Genomic DNA, 17,298 nt, shown 5'->3' on the forward strand with positions numbered 1-17,298 from the left:
AATTTCAGAACTACAAAAGGTTCCACTTCTGTGATGAAGATGGAGGATAACAAAAGGGAGCCGCTGGCCACGCTGCAGCAGGCTCTGGGATGGACCACCATTATTCACTATGGGGGCTGCAGGCTGTTGGAGAATTCCATCTCCTGTGCAGCAGTTACAGGCAGAAAAGCAAACAAAACCCACCAGCCACAAACACAAACACTTTTTACTTCGTGGTGCAGAGCACCTCTCCACTAGTGCCCTGGAGAACAAAAGGAAAGAAGAAAGGGATGAGATGGGGAACTGAAAGTATATTGGCTAGAGCAAGGACTGGGAAGAGAGGTGACGAAACATGTGCTACAGTATCAAAAAGCTAAGCTACATGTACCCATTTTCCTACATATTTAAAAAAACCCCAAAACCACCAAACCCAACACCAAACCAAACAAAACCACCCCCCTAAATCTCTCCACTTCCCCAGCAATAAATACTCTCCTAAGACTCATTTCTGACATCAAGTTTACATCTAAAATTTTTATGGTATTTTACACTCTTCACTCTCCTCCAGCTAGACCAAATTCCTTTGCCAGGATTATGCCACACAATGATACAAATTCCAAGCATCCAAAGCATCATTCACACACTGAGATCTCAAATACAGTCTACAGCTCAACAGCTGAGTGAATGAAGCACCTAAAATCATGCTCTAACAGATGCAAGATTTGGAGAAGGAAAACAAGGACAAGGACAGGCTTTCTAACTTCCATCAAAACAACGTAGCTTTATCCCTGAGCACAACTGACAATTATGCTGATAACTAAAAAAAATAATAATCTAGACACTTGGCTTCCTCATTGCTCCAGTTCAAGCATGAAAATGCAACTATTGATGGAAAAAGGAGAGTAAATATTCCCCAATATTGAGTGGTCCAGCCAAATACACTTATTGTGAATTATCTTTAAGTGATGAGGTGGTAACAGCCTGGCCCACTTCTGGTATAACCCACAATCCTGAGATTCTAATTACCATTTTGTAGGAAAACATGCCACCACTCTTTCCCTCCTCAATGCTATTATACAAAACCTCTCCCAGCTAAATTCCTTCAACTTAAAAAGGCATAGCATATTTTCTAGAAGTCCTAGAAGCAAAGAAGAAAAATGCACAAAATTTGCATCACTGTCAAAAAGTGAAGTGCACTTAAGTCTGAGGAACAGAAGAAGGAGGAAGAATATAATAGAAGACATCTCTATCAGAACGCACTTGGTTACATGGTAGATCCTCTTCTCCAAGACTGATCCACATGATTTGAAAATGCTAAAGTTCGTTTTACCAAAGACAAAGCCAATCTACATTTCTTCATTCTTTCATTAGAGGTATCATGGAAATTTTTAACTAATGTTGCATTCCACTGAAAGAAAATTAAATGATATTCAAGTGAACAAAAATAAAGGATGGGGATCTTGCATAAGACCAGTGACGTAGACATTTGCAGCAATCATAGGACCATTCAATAATTTTGATTTTCTATACAATGTTATTTCCTGCCCTGAAATCAAAGCTGGTCTTCACTGGAAAAGAACAAAATTCAGCCTGTATACTCAGCAAGATGATGACAAGTAGGAAGTGTTGTTATTTCAGGACGATGTGGGAAATCACAGGCAACAAAAGGGCAAGTAACTTTTTCACACCTTTTCTGGTTTGGTACACAGATTGCATCATTTTCCTCAATTCTGGAGAATACAAACAAAGCCATTCTGTCTTCAGTCACTAGTATGCACAGATCTCAGAATCTGCGACTTCTGTGACAGCTGTTACAGAAATTTAAATTTACAGAGATACAGACCTTCCAGAACAAGAAGCTGCACAATACATCTACAATACTGCAGTATCAGTCTCAGAGTACAACTTATACATTAAATTTATAATAAGAAAACATCATCAAAAACAACACTAGCTAATGATAACAGGACATCTCTACTCTTGACTCTTAATAAAAGCAATTTAAGAGGTGCAGGGAGACCAAGCTTTCTTGGTTCATTAAACAGAAGCCTGGAAAGATGCAATACAGACAACAAACTTGTTGTTCATAGCAGTAGGAGTTACACGCATTCAGTAGTGTGTACCTAAGCTCTCCATTACTCAGACTGAATCCAAGAAGAACCAACAGAATTTTAGGCAGTAGTACTTCCTCCATAGCCCCACTGGCCAGGCTGCGGATAAACCATGACAGCCCCTTCATAAAATAATTTTAGAAAAGTCATAATAATCACCTAATTGCTTAAAAAGCACAGTGATCACATAGCTACGTCTTCTCAAATAAAATATGGTCAGTTCTTCAAATATGAGGAATAAGAGGCCTAATGCTGTGAAAGGTTTGCTCACTACAACTTCAATGCTACCTAACAGCCATGTGCTATGAACTCTGTATCTCCAAGTACCTGGAAGATCTGCAGCATCTTCAGCTCCACCATTAAGACCTAAGCTCTCTAAATGCTCTAGGGAGAAATGGATATTTTAATTAATAAACATGAACTAGAATTCCAGTGTTACATTTTCACAGGGGAAAACCCCAAAACCCCACAAACAAAACTTTCCTTCACTCAAAGAGGGCATTCTCTCATTTGAAAGCCTCAGATTCACCTCCTACTATGCCGAGACTGTGCTACCCATCCCTCACATACAAAAGAAAAGTGTCAATAGGCAAATCACTTTAGGTTCAAGAGAGCTCTTTGTTAATCCTTCTACCATTTAAAAGACTTCCATATTTCGTGCTATATGCACCTTGCACTGAAGGAACTAGGTTTGAAGTTACAAGAATTCTACATGTATTCAGGCAAAATACTCCCCTGAATTCTGATAGACAAAATAATACAAATCAGAAATATGCCAACTCTGTTGAGTTTCAGTTTAAAGGAAAACAGGTAACCTGAACGTAACAGCCAGTAAGTTAGATACTGATACTAGACATTATTTTTGAAATGTGAAGTACCTTAAGAGCTTTCTTTATGCAGCACTTCTCACCAACAAGATCCATGAAAAAAAAAAACCCCAAATCACTAAACTGAAAACAATCAAAACCCAAGCAAGAGCTAACCATATCCCATGATGAGGGAAAAAGAAAGTGCAAAGCAGTAACAAGAAAGGCAGATTCCTATTCCTCTAAGCACTTATCTTCATTCCAGAAGAGTTGGAATAAAGTCCCTTTGAAAAGTTTCATAGCCATCAATGAACACATTTGATTCAAAAACATACGGGACATCAGAAGCAAGGAAGACAATTTATTACATATTATTTTCCTCATATAAGTTCATTCTTCTACATTTTAAGATGTACAACAAAAATAAAAACCCCATTTTATTCCACTTTTATTCTATAGTTGAAAGTAGAAACTTTGATTCCTTTCCATATAATGGAAAACTATGATAAATTCTCAGTCTTTTGGTGAAATGAGCCTATCATGACAGAAGACGTACATATTTGTTGCTTGAGGTACGTTAGGAAGCACTTCATTGCTACTTGTTTGGTAAAATAAAGAAGAAATAAATTCTCGCTCTGTCTTTTAGGGACATTGTTTATATTCAATCACATGCTTTCAAAAATATTCAGGATTGTTCCGCTGTAGCCTGATCCTTGGCCATTAGAACCAGCTCTGCAAGGGCTGAAAAGCTGTTTATGCTGCTTGTTTCCAGCCCCATCTTTCGTATCTGAAAAGACAAAAGAAACATTAATTTTCTTTAAAACGTCAAAAGTTCATTAAATATTTACTTAAAACATTTAACAAAGCATGTGTTTTGTACTGCATCAATGTGTGGCAAAAACCCACAACTGCATGTAGTGCACACTGTGAAAAAAATCTGTATCCAACTTTGCTCAGTTAAGTCTTTCCAGTTAAGTAGTGTCTTGTAGGAAAATACTTAACTATCTTCTAGGCAACTTGTAACTAGAGCAAGCTGGAAGTTTTCCAGTGAAACATCAGAAAGAGAAACTTGGCTGTAGTTTGTTTTTAATGCACCAATTTCAAATTTTTAAAATTTTTTTCTTTTAAACCCTAAATGAGGTTTCTGGGCAAGTTTTAAGGTAAACGTGAATACATCCAAGAACAGCCAGCAGCTTGATGATAGCATTTCAATAGGCCATATGGGCCTATGGTTCTAACCTTGAACTTCCTGGAGAATGAAAATAACTCTACAAATACAGAGGTTGCTACAAGTCATTTCTTACCCAGGAAATCTATTGCTTTGACAATTAGAAAAATACCATGAGAAATACCATAGCCATGAGAAAACTAAGAGCACACTGAAAAAAGAAAAATCTGGATCTAAATAAAACCATAATGAAATGATTCTGAAGAGGTGTTTGCTGCTGGAACTCTTTGTAATATTCACATGTACCAAAACAGCTCCTAAATGATTATAAATAATCTATCCCAGTTCAGCTTAATTCACATTGCAATAATGCTAGTGCACATGATAGGAATAACAGAACAAAATCCCAACCCCCGACAAAAACTGCCAAATAACAGTTTTTGTTAGCAAGATTTCCATACTACTACCCACATCTCTTCTTCCTTTGTGGTAAGTCTCACATGAGAAAAGAATCTGCTGACACACAGGCAGACTTTATCTGCCTGTAACAATGCATCAAAAGCATCCGCTCATAAACAAAGACTGACAACAACTGCTTGGCAACCTATCATGCAGAATTGCACTTGGAAGTTTGTTAATTTCTACATATATTTTAGAAGTAAATTAGTACTAAACTGTATGCTTATACAATTTAACATAGCTACTGCACACATTTCCTGCAATATTTTCTTCTTTTGTTTTGTTATTTTAGATTTTGGTTTTGGCACTGAGAGGAACTTACAGTTAGGCAGCACAACAAACAAGGCTCACATCTTCAAAGCTCTTGGAAACAGTCCCTTGACTATGCAGTAAATCAAGGCTGGAAATACCCAGAGAGAAGGCAAACAAAAGCAGGGCCATAAACATGTTTCAAACAGGACTAAGGAAGGTCCCTGCCCTCTGATCTGTCCACACAGCATTTCTTCTTTGTGCTTCCAAGCACTAAGCAGTACTTGTATTTCTTACCATTCAAAATTCAAGCTTTGCATTTGTATTACAAGGGACAGGAAAGCATGCATTGCTCAAGTGGTGTCTCAAGTCATCAAGCTCTTAAGTCCCCTCCAGTATACAGATGTGAAAAGACAAAGCAAAAACTCAAACCACAAAGCCACGCCAATAAAGCTTTCATAACTAAAAAAACCAAGTCAATCTTCCCTTTCTCCTCTATGTTACTGTCTTCTAAAACCACTAATATAATAGCAAATAAACTTGCTTCTCTTAACTTACTTGTTCTCCAAAATACTCAACATCTAAGGCCAGCTGCAGTCGGATTTTATCATCATCACTCATGCCTCCATTTGTACCAACTGGGTTTGAAGTTACAGTTCTTCTGGCTTGCTTTAACCTTTTAAGACTCTCCTCCATTTTCTTGACAGAACTTAGCACATCAGACACAGTTTCATAATACCTAAATTAAGGAAGATTAATGAGAAAGCAAAAAAAATTAGTTTTACAGAAAAACCTACTTCATACACACCCATATGTCACTGGCACTAAGAAAAATACTGAACAATACCAGGAGGAATGGCTTTCCTTGCAAGGAAACTATTTATGTTCCCATCATTGTCAACCAATCAGTACTTCCATAATTAGGTCTAGAGGTCAATCTGAAGATTGTCATTCAGTGTTGAAGCCTCCTTCTCATCAGAAGATTTTTCACCTGTTCAAGACGTTTGGACTCAATACAGATCATGCAATTGCTTTAATTTCAAACAGTCTGAATCAGCTTCTATTTACAATAAATGGAGCAATAAGTAAAATTCCTTTTATGAACAGAATAAAAATATCAGCCTGACAGACCAAAAAATGCATGGTTTTAGACAGGTTCTAGAAGCATGTATGTATATGATAGCATGCAAGTGCCCACCAGTTGGAAATGCCTGTTTCTAAAAAGAAGTAACTGATGTAAACAAGTTCTCAGAAAGGTGGCAGGAGGAGTTAGAAGAACAGCAATGTCAAGTTAGAAATGGTATAGACAGAATAAAACATTACTTCCCACATACTGTGATCCACATTAAAGAAATAACAGAATCAAATGAGGTAAATCAACATGTTGAACAATCAAAAATAGAGCAATAATGGGAAATTAAAGGATGCATAAGAGCAGTGATCAGATTGAGCTATGGTCTAGAATTTGCTAAGATGTGTAACTTTCAAACAGCCTCTGTGTAACAGCAATCCAACCATCACTGTAAGAATTAAGCAAGCTGAAAGAACCTTTCCAATGCTTACTTTCAAACAGGGAGCCAACATAAAGCAGGCAGGCTTATTTTAAGAGATAATTAGACAGGAATGGCTAAAGAAGAAGTGCTTGCCAGAGCCATAGAAACTGTTTAAAGATACCATTCTACAAAAAACCCCAGAAGCATAGCAAATAACGTCAACCATGCTCTCTTTTCACATCTTAGTCTTTCCCAGTCCCGCTCACTTGTGAAGACTTCCTACTTCTACTGTGTATCTGCCATGTACAAGCAAGTTTAGTATTCAGTCATTTTTAACCACAGCTTATGGGTTTTTTTGTTTTTCTCATTTGGATACAAGAAGTTATTCTCACAGCATGAAATAAAACTAATTACTTGCCTCTGCATTCTCAATGAAGAAACTATAAGATTACTCCAGTTAAGAAATTTGGTTTCTTTGTCTTCTTTTGTTCAGTGAGGATAAGACGTGATGGGTTAACCACAGCAGTGGACATGGGAAAACCAGCGGATGTGATTTATCTGGACTTCTGTAAAGCCTTTAATATGGTCCCCCACAACATACCTCTCTCTAAATTGGAGAGATATGGACTTGATGGTTCAGTGGATAAGAAATTGGTTGGATGGTCGTATTCAGAGTAGTGGTCAGGGGCTCACTGTGCACCCTCAGGGGTGTGTACTGGGACCAGTGCTGTTTAATATCTTCATCAATGATAGAGACAGCGAGTTGGAGTGCACCTTCAGCAAGTCTGCAGATGACATCAAGCTGAGTGATACAGTTGCCACACCAGAAGGACAGGATGTCATCCAGAGGGACTTAGACAAGCTGCAGAAGTGGGCCTGTGCGAACCTCATGAGTTTCAACAAGGCCAAGTGCAAGGTCCTACACCTGGGTCGGGGCAATCCCTGATTTCTATACAGGATGGAGGATGATGTGATTGAGAGCAGCCCTGCAGAGAAGGACTTGGGGGTGCTGGTTGATGAGAAGCTTGACACGAGCCAGTAACATGTGCTCGCAGCCCAGACAGCCAGCTGTCAAAAGAAGGCTGCATCAAAAGAAGCATGGCCAGCAGGTCAAGGGAAGTGATTCTGCCCCTCTATTGCTCTCTTGTGAGACCCCAGCTAGAGTACTGTGTCCAGTTCTGGAATCCTCAACATATGAGGGATATAGAACTGCTGGAATGGGTGCAGAGGAGGGTTACAAAGATGATCAGAGGGCTGGAGCACCTCCCATACAAGGACAGGCTGAGAGAGTTGGGGTTGTTCAGCCTGGAGAAGAAGAGGCTCCAAGAAGACCTTATTGCGACTTTTCAGTACCTGAAGGGGCTACAAGAAAGCTGGGGAGGGACTGTTTACAAAGGCATGGACCAGAGGGAATGGCTATAAATTAGATGGGGGAAAATTTAGACTAGACATCAGGAAGAAATTCTTCACAATGAGGGTGGTGAGGCACTGGAATAGGTTGGATGGGGCCTCGGGCAGCCTGGTCTGGTAGGAGGTGTCCCTGCCCATGGCAGGGGATTTGGAACTGGATAAACTTTAAGTTCCCTTCCAATCCAAACCATTCTCTGATTCTCTGATTTTAAAACAAAGTGATAAAAATAGTAGCAACAAATCATGAAATCAGAATTCAGGAGAAAGACCTAATGAATTAACAAGTGAATCTACAAAATTTACCCATGTTTAACCACTACCACTGTGTTTAACCTAGGACTTAAGTCAGTTTTGGTAATGCTGACACAGCAAGTGAGAAACTGCTTTTTTGAGGGAAGCGGGTCTGGATAGATCAAAGGAACTACAGACAGCTGCTTAGTTTGAGTGGTGTCATCAGCATTACTTAAAACCAAGGCTTAGTAAAAACAGAGGTAGAATAACATACAGACAGGAATACCCTCTAAGACAGCACTACAAGCATGTGACTTGACATTCCATACATCTTTGGAGTCCTTCAGCAATGTTACTTAAACAAACATAACTGCTACGGGTTAAGAGTAAGCTGCTTTTTATGGACTAAAAACAGGTTAAAACAACAGACATCAAGCTTGAATAAACAGGTTCTGTGCAAAATGGAAGTGTCCAGTGGAATCTAGAAAAATCTATGCTTATCCCTGTCTAAAATACTTAAGAATAATTTTAAGGGCAGTTAGTGGATATTTGAGTGTCAAGACTGTTTTATAATTTTAAGTTTATTCTGAATACCCAAAAAAAAAAGTGACTGCAATAAGCTGTGGATGCATTAGGCATTAGCAAGTACCTGAGAGATGCCCAAAGTAGAGCAGCAGGGAAGGATAAGGAAGTGAAGAGCAGGAAAAACCTCATGTTCTGATTACAATTTAAAGGCTCAGTATTATGTGGCTAATTCTCAGAAAACATAAATCAAATGCACAGCAGCAGTCAACACACAAGACAATATGCTAAGAAATATTAAGAAAAACAGACAAGTACAAAGAGAAAACACCAGCATCACACTTTAACCTGCATGGACTCTTCTGATCTTACCACCTATGACCAGAAAGGATAAAGAATAACAGTAAAAAGCAGCAATAAAGATGTGAAGAGGAAACATCAAAATAGGCTACGGGGACCTTCAGCCTGAAGCACTACTACAGAGATATATAAAATTACAGCTGATACAAGGAATAAATTGTCCATAATGCAAGTAGGGGGTAACCAGTGAAATTATCTGGCAGAACATCCAAACAAAAGCAAGCATCACTTTCTCGTGTTACACAGTTTAACTGTTTGAACTCACAGAACATAACACCCCACAGCAGTATAATTTAAAATGCAGCTAGACAAACAGGAAGAAGCAAACTCCATTAAGGACCTTAATGCAGATGGATATTCATGCTCAGTAAGCCCTCAACATGCTAACTAGGAAACAGAGGATCTATTAAAGAAAGCATTGCTTTTTGACTGCCTTATTAAACTGCAAACAGTCAGGTCTTTAAAAGCTAAAAAATTCAAAGGTTTGTTGGTTTTTGGTTTTGTTTTTTGTTTTTTTTAAACGACTAAGAAGCTGGATAATCATTACAGACATTAAAAAAAGTCAAAGGAAAAGTTTCTTAAAAGTTCAACCTTTGTACACCAAAAATGACATGAGGTTAAGGTCTTATGTCAAATGGGAGACAAAATGCAAGTTTTCAGTTCACTGTTGCAGTACTAGAGCTGAACAGTTTTTCAAATGCCCTGTCCACAAAGCCACAGTTTGCACAGATCTGAGCAGATGTCAGGTCACTGGATTTCCTGCTCTGCTTTTCATCTGCTGAATACACACCACCAGAGTAAATCTGAAAAAATACACCCTACCAAAACAGAGGTAAAGAAAATAAGAATCTACAATTGTATCAATTCACAGTGTTTTGCTCTTCCCTGTGCCCATTCGATGGACACTGGCATGTTTAATTAATGTAAAGAATGTTCTGTATGGTTGTCTTACATCTGTGTGCTTTCAGAGAGGGCACCTTCCAACCACTGATGAATCATGGGCTGCTTCAATATATCTTTATATTCATTCTGCAGTCGGTAGAAGGGCTTAAGAGCACTGTCAACATAAGGTGAAGCTTTAGTTGGCACCTCCTGGTAGACAACAGAAAAATAAGGTGGGGAAAGAGAATCAGCGATTTACTTACTGAAAGCATCAACACCAAATTATACCACACATATAAAACACTAAGCCTGTACCTAAGCGTACTCCATTCATGATGTGTCAATGAAAAGGTCATTATACATAGGAAAGACACTATCACAGAATCATTCAGTAGTGTTATACAGCATGATACAACATAGAACAAGGTTCAAAATGACAAAAGCTTTTTGTAAGATGCCACTCCTATTATCAGGGCATGATCCTGAACACATTTTCTGCTCACAGTGATTTCAGAGAAAGCTGAGCAGACTGTGTCCACAACAGTCACAGAATCACAGAATAACCAGGTTGGAAGAGACCCACCGGATCATCGAGTCCAACCGTTCCCATCAAACACTAAACCATATCCCTCAGCACCTCATCCACCCGTGCCTTAAACACCTCCAGGGAAGGTGACTCAACCACCTCCCTGGGCAGCCTGTTCCAGTGCCCAATGACCCTTTCTGTAAAGAATTTTTTCCTAACGTCTAGCCTAAACCTCCCCTGGCGGAGCTTGAGGCCATTCCCTCTTGTCCTGTCTCGTCACTTGGGAGAAGAGGCCAGCACCCTCCTCTCCACAACGTCCTTTCAGGTAGTTGTAGAGAGCAATGAGGTCTCCCCTCAGCCTCCTCTTCTCCAGGCTAAACAACCCCAGCTCTCTCAGCCGCTCCTCATAAGGTCTGTAATATTATACCTCAGCTAAAATACCTACTATTTTTGTACTATACTTCACTAAGCTGAAGACATTGTTCCTTCTGTTCTTATACGATCCTGCTCCCTCAATTTATTTTCCAGAAGAATGCTTTTGGGATAACTAATAACCCCTCACTACTTTCTCCTCGGCTTGTTTTGGTTGCAGAATGCTCCATCTCTTCAGGGATGACCCACACATTGTTTGGGTCAACCTCCTGCATTGCAAAACAACAGAACAGAGCCAGAGTTCATAAAATCCCTGATGTTGAAATACCTCGCTTAGCTCTTAGAAATCTAAGTCTTAGAACTTGGCCATGCAAAAACGTCTTTGCACCTCCAATTCCTGCAAAGACTGTCCGCGTGCCAAATTCTGAATTCTGCTGAAAAATCAAAGCATTAAAACATAGTAAAAATAAGTAGCTAGAACTCAACATGACTGTAATAATGTACCTCCTCTACCCAAGTCATCTCGCTCCAGTTATACTGACAGCCAAGACAGCAATGCAGTCACACTCAAGGAGCACACAGCTCAAGATAGCAATTCAACTGAACTGAAGTTGGATAGGGCCTATGCCTTTGTTTTGGCAGTTAGCCTGACATCTGCTTAAACATACCATGGACAATCATGAGATGATGGTGGTGCACCACTAAACCACTATCCAGAGTTTGCTTTCAGTCAGCTGAGCTGAGCAGCGTAGGGTTGTCGTGTTTTTCACCCTCCTTGGATTTAGATACTTTCTTCTACCCTTTCCTTAAGTAAAAATACTCTGTGTTAAAGACAAAACAAGCTAATCTCTACATAGATGAATTTGAGCCTTGAGGTTGTTTCCTCTTTTTAAAGAGAATTTCTGATTAAGTATGTCCTTAAAACTAAGATAGCAAGAAATCGTAATAATAAACTGAAATATAAAAGTAAACTATTCCCTTAGGAACAATTTTTCTTCCAGCTTACCCTAAATGTTCACCACCCAAAGAAAATTTAATATCCTCAAAAGAACTAGACTTAACAGTTCTAAATGTTTCCATTTAGACACTAAAAAGTACAGCATGGCTGGTGGCAGCGCAGTTTCTTCATGATAGCTGGGAAAATGTTTTTGAGTTTGCAAGCCAAGGCAACCCTCCCCCACCAACCAAAACCACCCCAAGGGCAAGCAGGAAGACTGCAAAGGGAGAGGATTGTATCACAAAGAACTGTGGCCTTGCCCACTTCAGTGTTCAAACTGAGCAGGGACATAGCAGTCTGTAGTCCCCATTACTCATTTTTTTTCCTGTTGCCCAAATGATATCAAGCTAACATCCAACAAACACAACTGTGTAGACTGGCAAAGGCAAGTCATGGTAGTAGAACAAGCCAAGATCAGATAATCAGTTTTGGTACTGTGTTTCACCATTACTTTTTAGTAGTTTCTCAACAAACTACTCTTTATAGCTGTTCCCGTCTTGTTATTTCTGTGCAAGACACTTTAATCAAATCCAAGCAGCTAGCTCACTGAGAGGGAGTCTCTTGACACAAGAATAGAAGTGTCAGCCCCCCAAAAGAAGCTTAATGCTCAGCAGCACTGCATCTTACGGTACACACTGTGACACAAAGAAGATGCACTTACTCTCACTAACCCTTTTTGGTTTGCACATCAACAGTTCTACTCCTCTGTCTCAGGCCTGTGCCCTCATCACTGTTATACAATCTAAAATTTTGAAAACACAATTTTTTTTTTTCCTTTTCAATGAGCTAAACAGTAAACCAATAAATTATCTCAAGGTATTTAATAGGGCTCTTGATGGTCAAGCAGATATGGATAGGCCTGAAGAACTCATAAACATACAGGTTAAGATTCTTAACACAGTCCTTTCTGAGATTTATTTTTGCATCTGCAACCAGTGCTGACCTTATTGGTTCTCCTATATAGTCTTGGAACTTCCAGTGCACTCTTCAGGTAAGCAAAGGAGGATTCACTGAGATCCTGGATAATCCTGTTATTCAAGGTAGGCACACAGGCTGATAAAGCTGTCTTTGAGTCTTCCAAGGCTCCTATAGAAGTAAAAATGCTAAAGTTTAAACTGAGCTACCCTGCCCAATCACAATATAAATTATATGAACCTCCCCATTATCCCAAATCTCGCTCACTATTTTAGGTGGCTGCTGGTGTCAAATACAGGATGCTTACTAAATAAATGTATGCTAACCGTTTAGAAAACGCCTCCTGTAACATCAACCATTCCTTAGCCCAAAAAACAGATGGAGAGAAGGAAAGAAAAAAAGGGGTAAAGTAACATTCTCCATTCATCCTCCACGTTCTGGATAACAGAAAGCCTCTCTTTACTTCTTCCCCATTTCCTTGAAAAGCAGTCAAACTACTGGACGGTAATAAGTTACTTCTAAAACCAAAAATAACACCCCCAATTTTAATCAAACTTGTTCCAAACTCAACACGTCTATTCAAGACAGCTTCTATTTACCAATTCAAAACTAGAGCAACTGAAAAAATCCCTAAAGTGTAAAAGCTGATTTTCTTTGTTTAGCAGAGGGGATTTGGGAAAGGGACTCGGGAAAGGGACTCAATTCAGCCTCTCAGCTTTACCTGCAATACAAGATACATTCTTGAATCCAATCATTTCAAGTTTTGGTTTAATCATTTCTAAGATGTCAGGAATCTGAACAAAAAAAAAAAAAATCCCAAGAGATACAGTCATGTTATAAACATATTTTAATTACTTCTGCCATATTCTGTAAGTTTTCAATGCATCAAAAGACAACTTCAATCTTTTCTATGCTTTTACTGAGTTTATGGGAAACCAGTACTAGAAGAACATAGTATTCACAGGAATTAAGGCCTATTCAGTAAATCCCTGACCTTACCGTTGTCCTCAGAGGAAATAATTTATAAAATAATTTATAAATTTATAAAAATTTTTAAAATTTATAATTTATATATTTAACAAAACATTATCAACACAGATGAAACTTACAGAATTCTCAGCATTACTGACCAAAAACACACACAAGTCATACCCACTTAAAAGAATAAATGAATACCATATATCTCTTTTCAAGATTCTGGATCATTAGTAAAGTATAACCATGACCTATATAAAACCTTGTTTTCAGACTTGAGAATTAAAACCAGTAAATATTTGTGAGAAAATGTTAAAGATGAACATTGCACCACACTCTGAGCAGCACCATAGGTTTTACTAGCAAAAGTCAAACTCTGGGACAGCGATGCTTTGCACTAAAAATGAGCAGAAACTAACATTTTAGGGGTTAAGTCCAGCCGCTACTGATGGAAAGGAGTTTAAATATTTAAAGGGGTTTCTCTGTAATCTGACACTCCAAAAAAAGTATAGAGTAGACCACTTGTTTCAGGTGATAGTTTTCTATATCAGACTACTCCAGTTTTAGCATGTAAGATAAAAGAAAACATCTCTATGGTACATTACTTTGAACAACTTGAATATTCTGTCTGTCCTTAACAAGATGCCAAATGATATTGGCACACATCTCAAGGATGGCTCTTTTGTAAGTACAGTCACAAGCACCAACCTGATCCTGGAGTCTGTCCAGATCTGCAGCAACATACACCAACTGAGTACTAGATATAGAAGGCAATGGCTGAATTTCTGGAGAAGATCCATTCCCCTGGTCTTCACCAGAGTTTAGGCTCACAGAAGATTCCTTTCTACCAACCAGCATAGATTTTTTGTTTTCCTTTGTATTTTCAGAGGAAATGGGCCTTACAGAAACCTGAAACATCAAATTAAGATATGAACCCTAGCAAGAGTCAAGGCAGTTAAAAATGGACAAAACAGAATCAGTATAATAAAGGATTTATAAGTTTTCAGCATTTGAATGCCACATTTACAAGGGATATCAGCATTCCTAACTTATGTAAAAAAATATATTTTTAAAACAGCTTTTGTCACATTAAGGAGCTGGGTGATTTGGAGCAAATCTGTTGCTGTAGTTGAGGGCAGTCCAGTCCTATAGCAATCTTCACCCATGTGATGAAATGAACTATTACGCTAGAGAAATGCATAAGACAAAATCTGATCATTATCTGCTTTGCAGAAACAGTTTATTTTCATATGCTGGAATACAAAAATCATAATTGCTTACTGCTGTCAAACAACTCCTTTCTTCAGCCTCCACAAGCCTGATGCTGTCAGGCACATGCTTCACTAACTACTCTATTTTAATTCTGGTACTTACCAGTAGTTTTCATGAGGCAGTTTAGCTGAGAGAATTGAGTCATTCAGTCTTGAGAGAAGGATAAAGGGAGGTCTTACTGCTGTCTTCAACTACCTAAGGGGCACGTACACTGCACTGGGAATCAGACTTGCCCCAGGTACAGTGACAAAGTAAGAGGCAATAGACGTGGACTGCAGTAAGAGAAATTCTGATCAAATATGAGGAAAAAGTGGTCAGTCATTGCACCGGGTGTCCCAGAGAGGCGTGAAACAGCGGCCTTTGCATATAATAAAAATCCAACTTGAAAAGTCTCTGCACAGCCTTAGCTAAGCTGGCCCTGTTTTGAGCAGGAATTTGAACCAGATGACCTCCAGAAGTCCCTTTAAATCCCAGTTATTCTATCACGCTGTCTTTCTATGACACAAGAAATGGGGAAACTTGTGTGGCTGCAAGCAGGGAGTAGAAAAAGCAAAGCACAATGTCTCCTGCTCAGAAGCAGAGAATCATCGATACTCAAACGGTTGCTTGTGAAACTTTCAGTCTTAACAACTCAACTCCCCCCTCTTTTTTTTTGTTTTTTGCAAGGCTAGCTTTCACCTGGCTCAGTTTCACACTCTCATTCATTCTATCAATGAGTAAACACATAAACAGAACAAACCCAAAAGATTATGGCTACTTTTTTTAGTGGCAGAGGCAGCCTTGAGCACATACAGAAGTACAGCCTTGGCAGCCAGACAGTAATACCAGAGCAGCACTGATATTTGTGGTAAAAAAACAAACTCATGAGCTGGTTGAAAGTGTTTTTGTTAAAGACCTAAGTTCAGAAATCAAAAAAAAGTGTTAAAAAACAGGTTCACATACTTTATTTCAAAAGGTCTCTTGCTGAGAGATTGACATGCTCAATCACCAAAACCATAACCATGCTGTTGTCTTACCTCACCAATGAACACAGAATAGCGTGCCAGAATTTGCAAACTAAGTTTCCACAAGCGGTGTGCTAATAATGGTAAAAACATTTGATCTGACCAGCACTTCAGAAGACTTGTCCAGACCATGTGAGTGGCCAAAAGACAGTACGAACTGCCAGCTGCAAACAAACAGACAAAAATCTTTAAGTCTGAAAGCACATTTTGTAAGATGTAACATACTGTGACTGCACTACTTGAGACTTAAAAAAGTTAAAAGAAGTCTTCCAAAAAGACACAAACACAAAGACACAAATAACAACAAAGTGTATTTATTAAGCATTGTCTGAAACAAATTCTTAAAATATTAGTTCCTCATTGCTTTAGATTTCCAGTTCCACTAAGTCTTGCTGCAGCTGTACAGGTAAAATGAATGAAAATTTGCTTGCAACAAAGACAGGAACAGCTAGGTCAAATAATCCACTTCAGGAGATAGCGCTTCTAGGATAATTTTTGGCTGTCTTATAAAGAAGTTGCTTGCCTGCCACAACAGTAATACCCCTTTAGCACTAATTTACTGCTCCTGTCACACTTACATTTGAGATATCTCCTAGAAATATTTATTTAAAACACAGTAGGAATATACATATTTAACTCAAATACTCTTAAAGCAGTTAATGCACTAACATTTTATAGCATAGTGTTTCGGAGATAAGGACTGTGCCTGCAAGTTCCAGGCAAACACCTTGAAGTGGTAGGATTTATGCACTTTTATCTCCATTAGGATTTGTTTCTCCTTCCTGTCTTCAGAGGGCATGTGTGTTTAAATATGCACACACACAGACACAGATATCTATATTATTCTTAGCTGCCTGCTTCTTAAGTACTTACTCTGTTAACTGAGGTAAGTTTGTCTAATTACAATATACTTCTAATGAATATATCAGGTTTCCCCTTCCACTCTAACCCTTCCTGTGCACAGCTCCTTATCTGCTCATAAATCAATGTATGTTTCTGGAGCAGACACCAACACCACAAACCATAGCAAGCCTAAATGCTGCCAACATATAGCCATTTTCACTTTTATATTGCCCTGCGACAACTACAAAAAATAAGCCCTAATAATACAGCCTAAGCTTTTGGTTGTCACTTAGAAGACGTCAAATGCCAATTTAGTTCCTTCATGGGCTGAGGGGATAGTTCCACAAGTATGTTAATAAGATGCTGCCAAAAGGCGTGGTTTTAGTAAGTAAAGTGATCACTAGTTTCAAATCACCTTCTCTATAAAAATGTATTCTACTGTTTAATCAGCCCATCAGAAAAACAGAAAACTCATGTGAACCCTTAGGATGCATGTTACTAGATACTCGACAGACAGACAGTAATCACTGCTACTTAAACCAACAATTCCTTTCCAATAAAAGTTTACCTGGTGCTTCCTCAAGTGTATCTGAAAGTGCTTCTTCTAAGGCCCCTGCTATTTCTCTAAATCTGAGAGACAGAAAAAGTTTTAAATATTACAATTCAACAAGTGCTTAAATGATGCCTGAACAGTTTTTCGATCTTTATTTCAATATTATTTCAA

The 17,298-nt window shown here is 38.6% G+C and overlaps 1 protein-coding gene across 1 annotated transcript in view; it reads right to left on the minus strand.

Moving 5' to 3' along the window:
• Positions 1 to 3,237: 3,237 nt before the first annotated feature.
• Positions 3,238 to 17,298, minus strand: part of COG2 (component of oligomeric golgi complex 2) — a 32,207-nt gene continuing 18,146 nt past the window's right edge. The window contains exons 11-18 of the mRNA XM_069852292.1: positions 17,143 to 17,204; positions 15,744 to 15,895; positions 14,164 to 14,364; positions 13,202 to 13,274; positions 12,509 to 12,651; positions 9,741 to 9,880; positions 5,331 to 5,511; positions 3,238 to 3,683 (exon numbers count right to left, since the gene is read on the minus strand). Of these exons, the coding sequence (XP_069708393.1) occupies positions 3,582 to 3,683; positions 5,331 to 5,511; positions 9,741 to 9,880; positions 12,509 to 12,651; positions 13,202 to 13,274; positions 14,164 to 14,364; positions 15,744 to 15,895; positions 17,143 to 17,204 (1,054 nt within the window). The 3' untranslated portion in view covers positions 3,238 to 3,581. The remainder of the gene's footprint in view (positions 3,684 to 5,330; positions 5,512 to 9,740; positions 9,881 to 12,508; positions 12,652 to 13,201; positions 13,275 to 14,163; positions 14,365 to 15,743; positions 15,896 to 17,142; positions 17,205 to 17,298) is intronic.

This window comes from Phaenicophaeus curvirostris, chromosome 2 (assembly GCF_032191515.1).
Source record: "Phaenicophaeus curvirostris isolate KB17595 chromosome 2, BPBGC_Pcur_1.0, whole genome shotgun sequence".
Taxonomy (NCBI): Eukaryota; Metazoa; Chordata; class Aves; order Cuculiformes; family Cuculidae; genus Phaenicophaeus; species Phaenicophaeus curvirostris.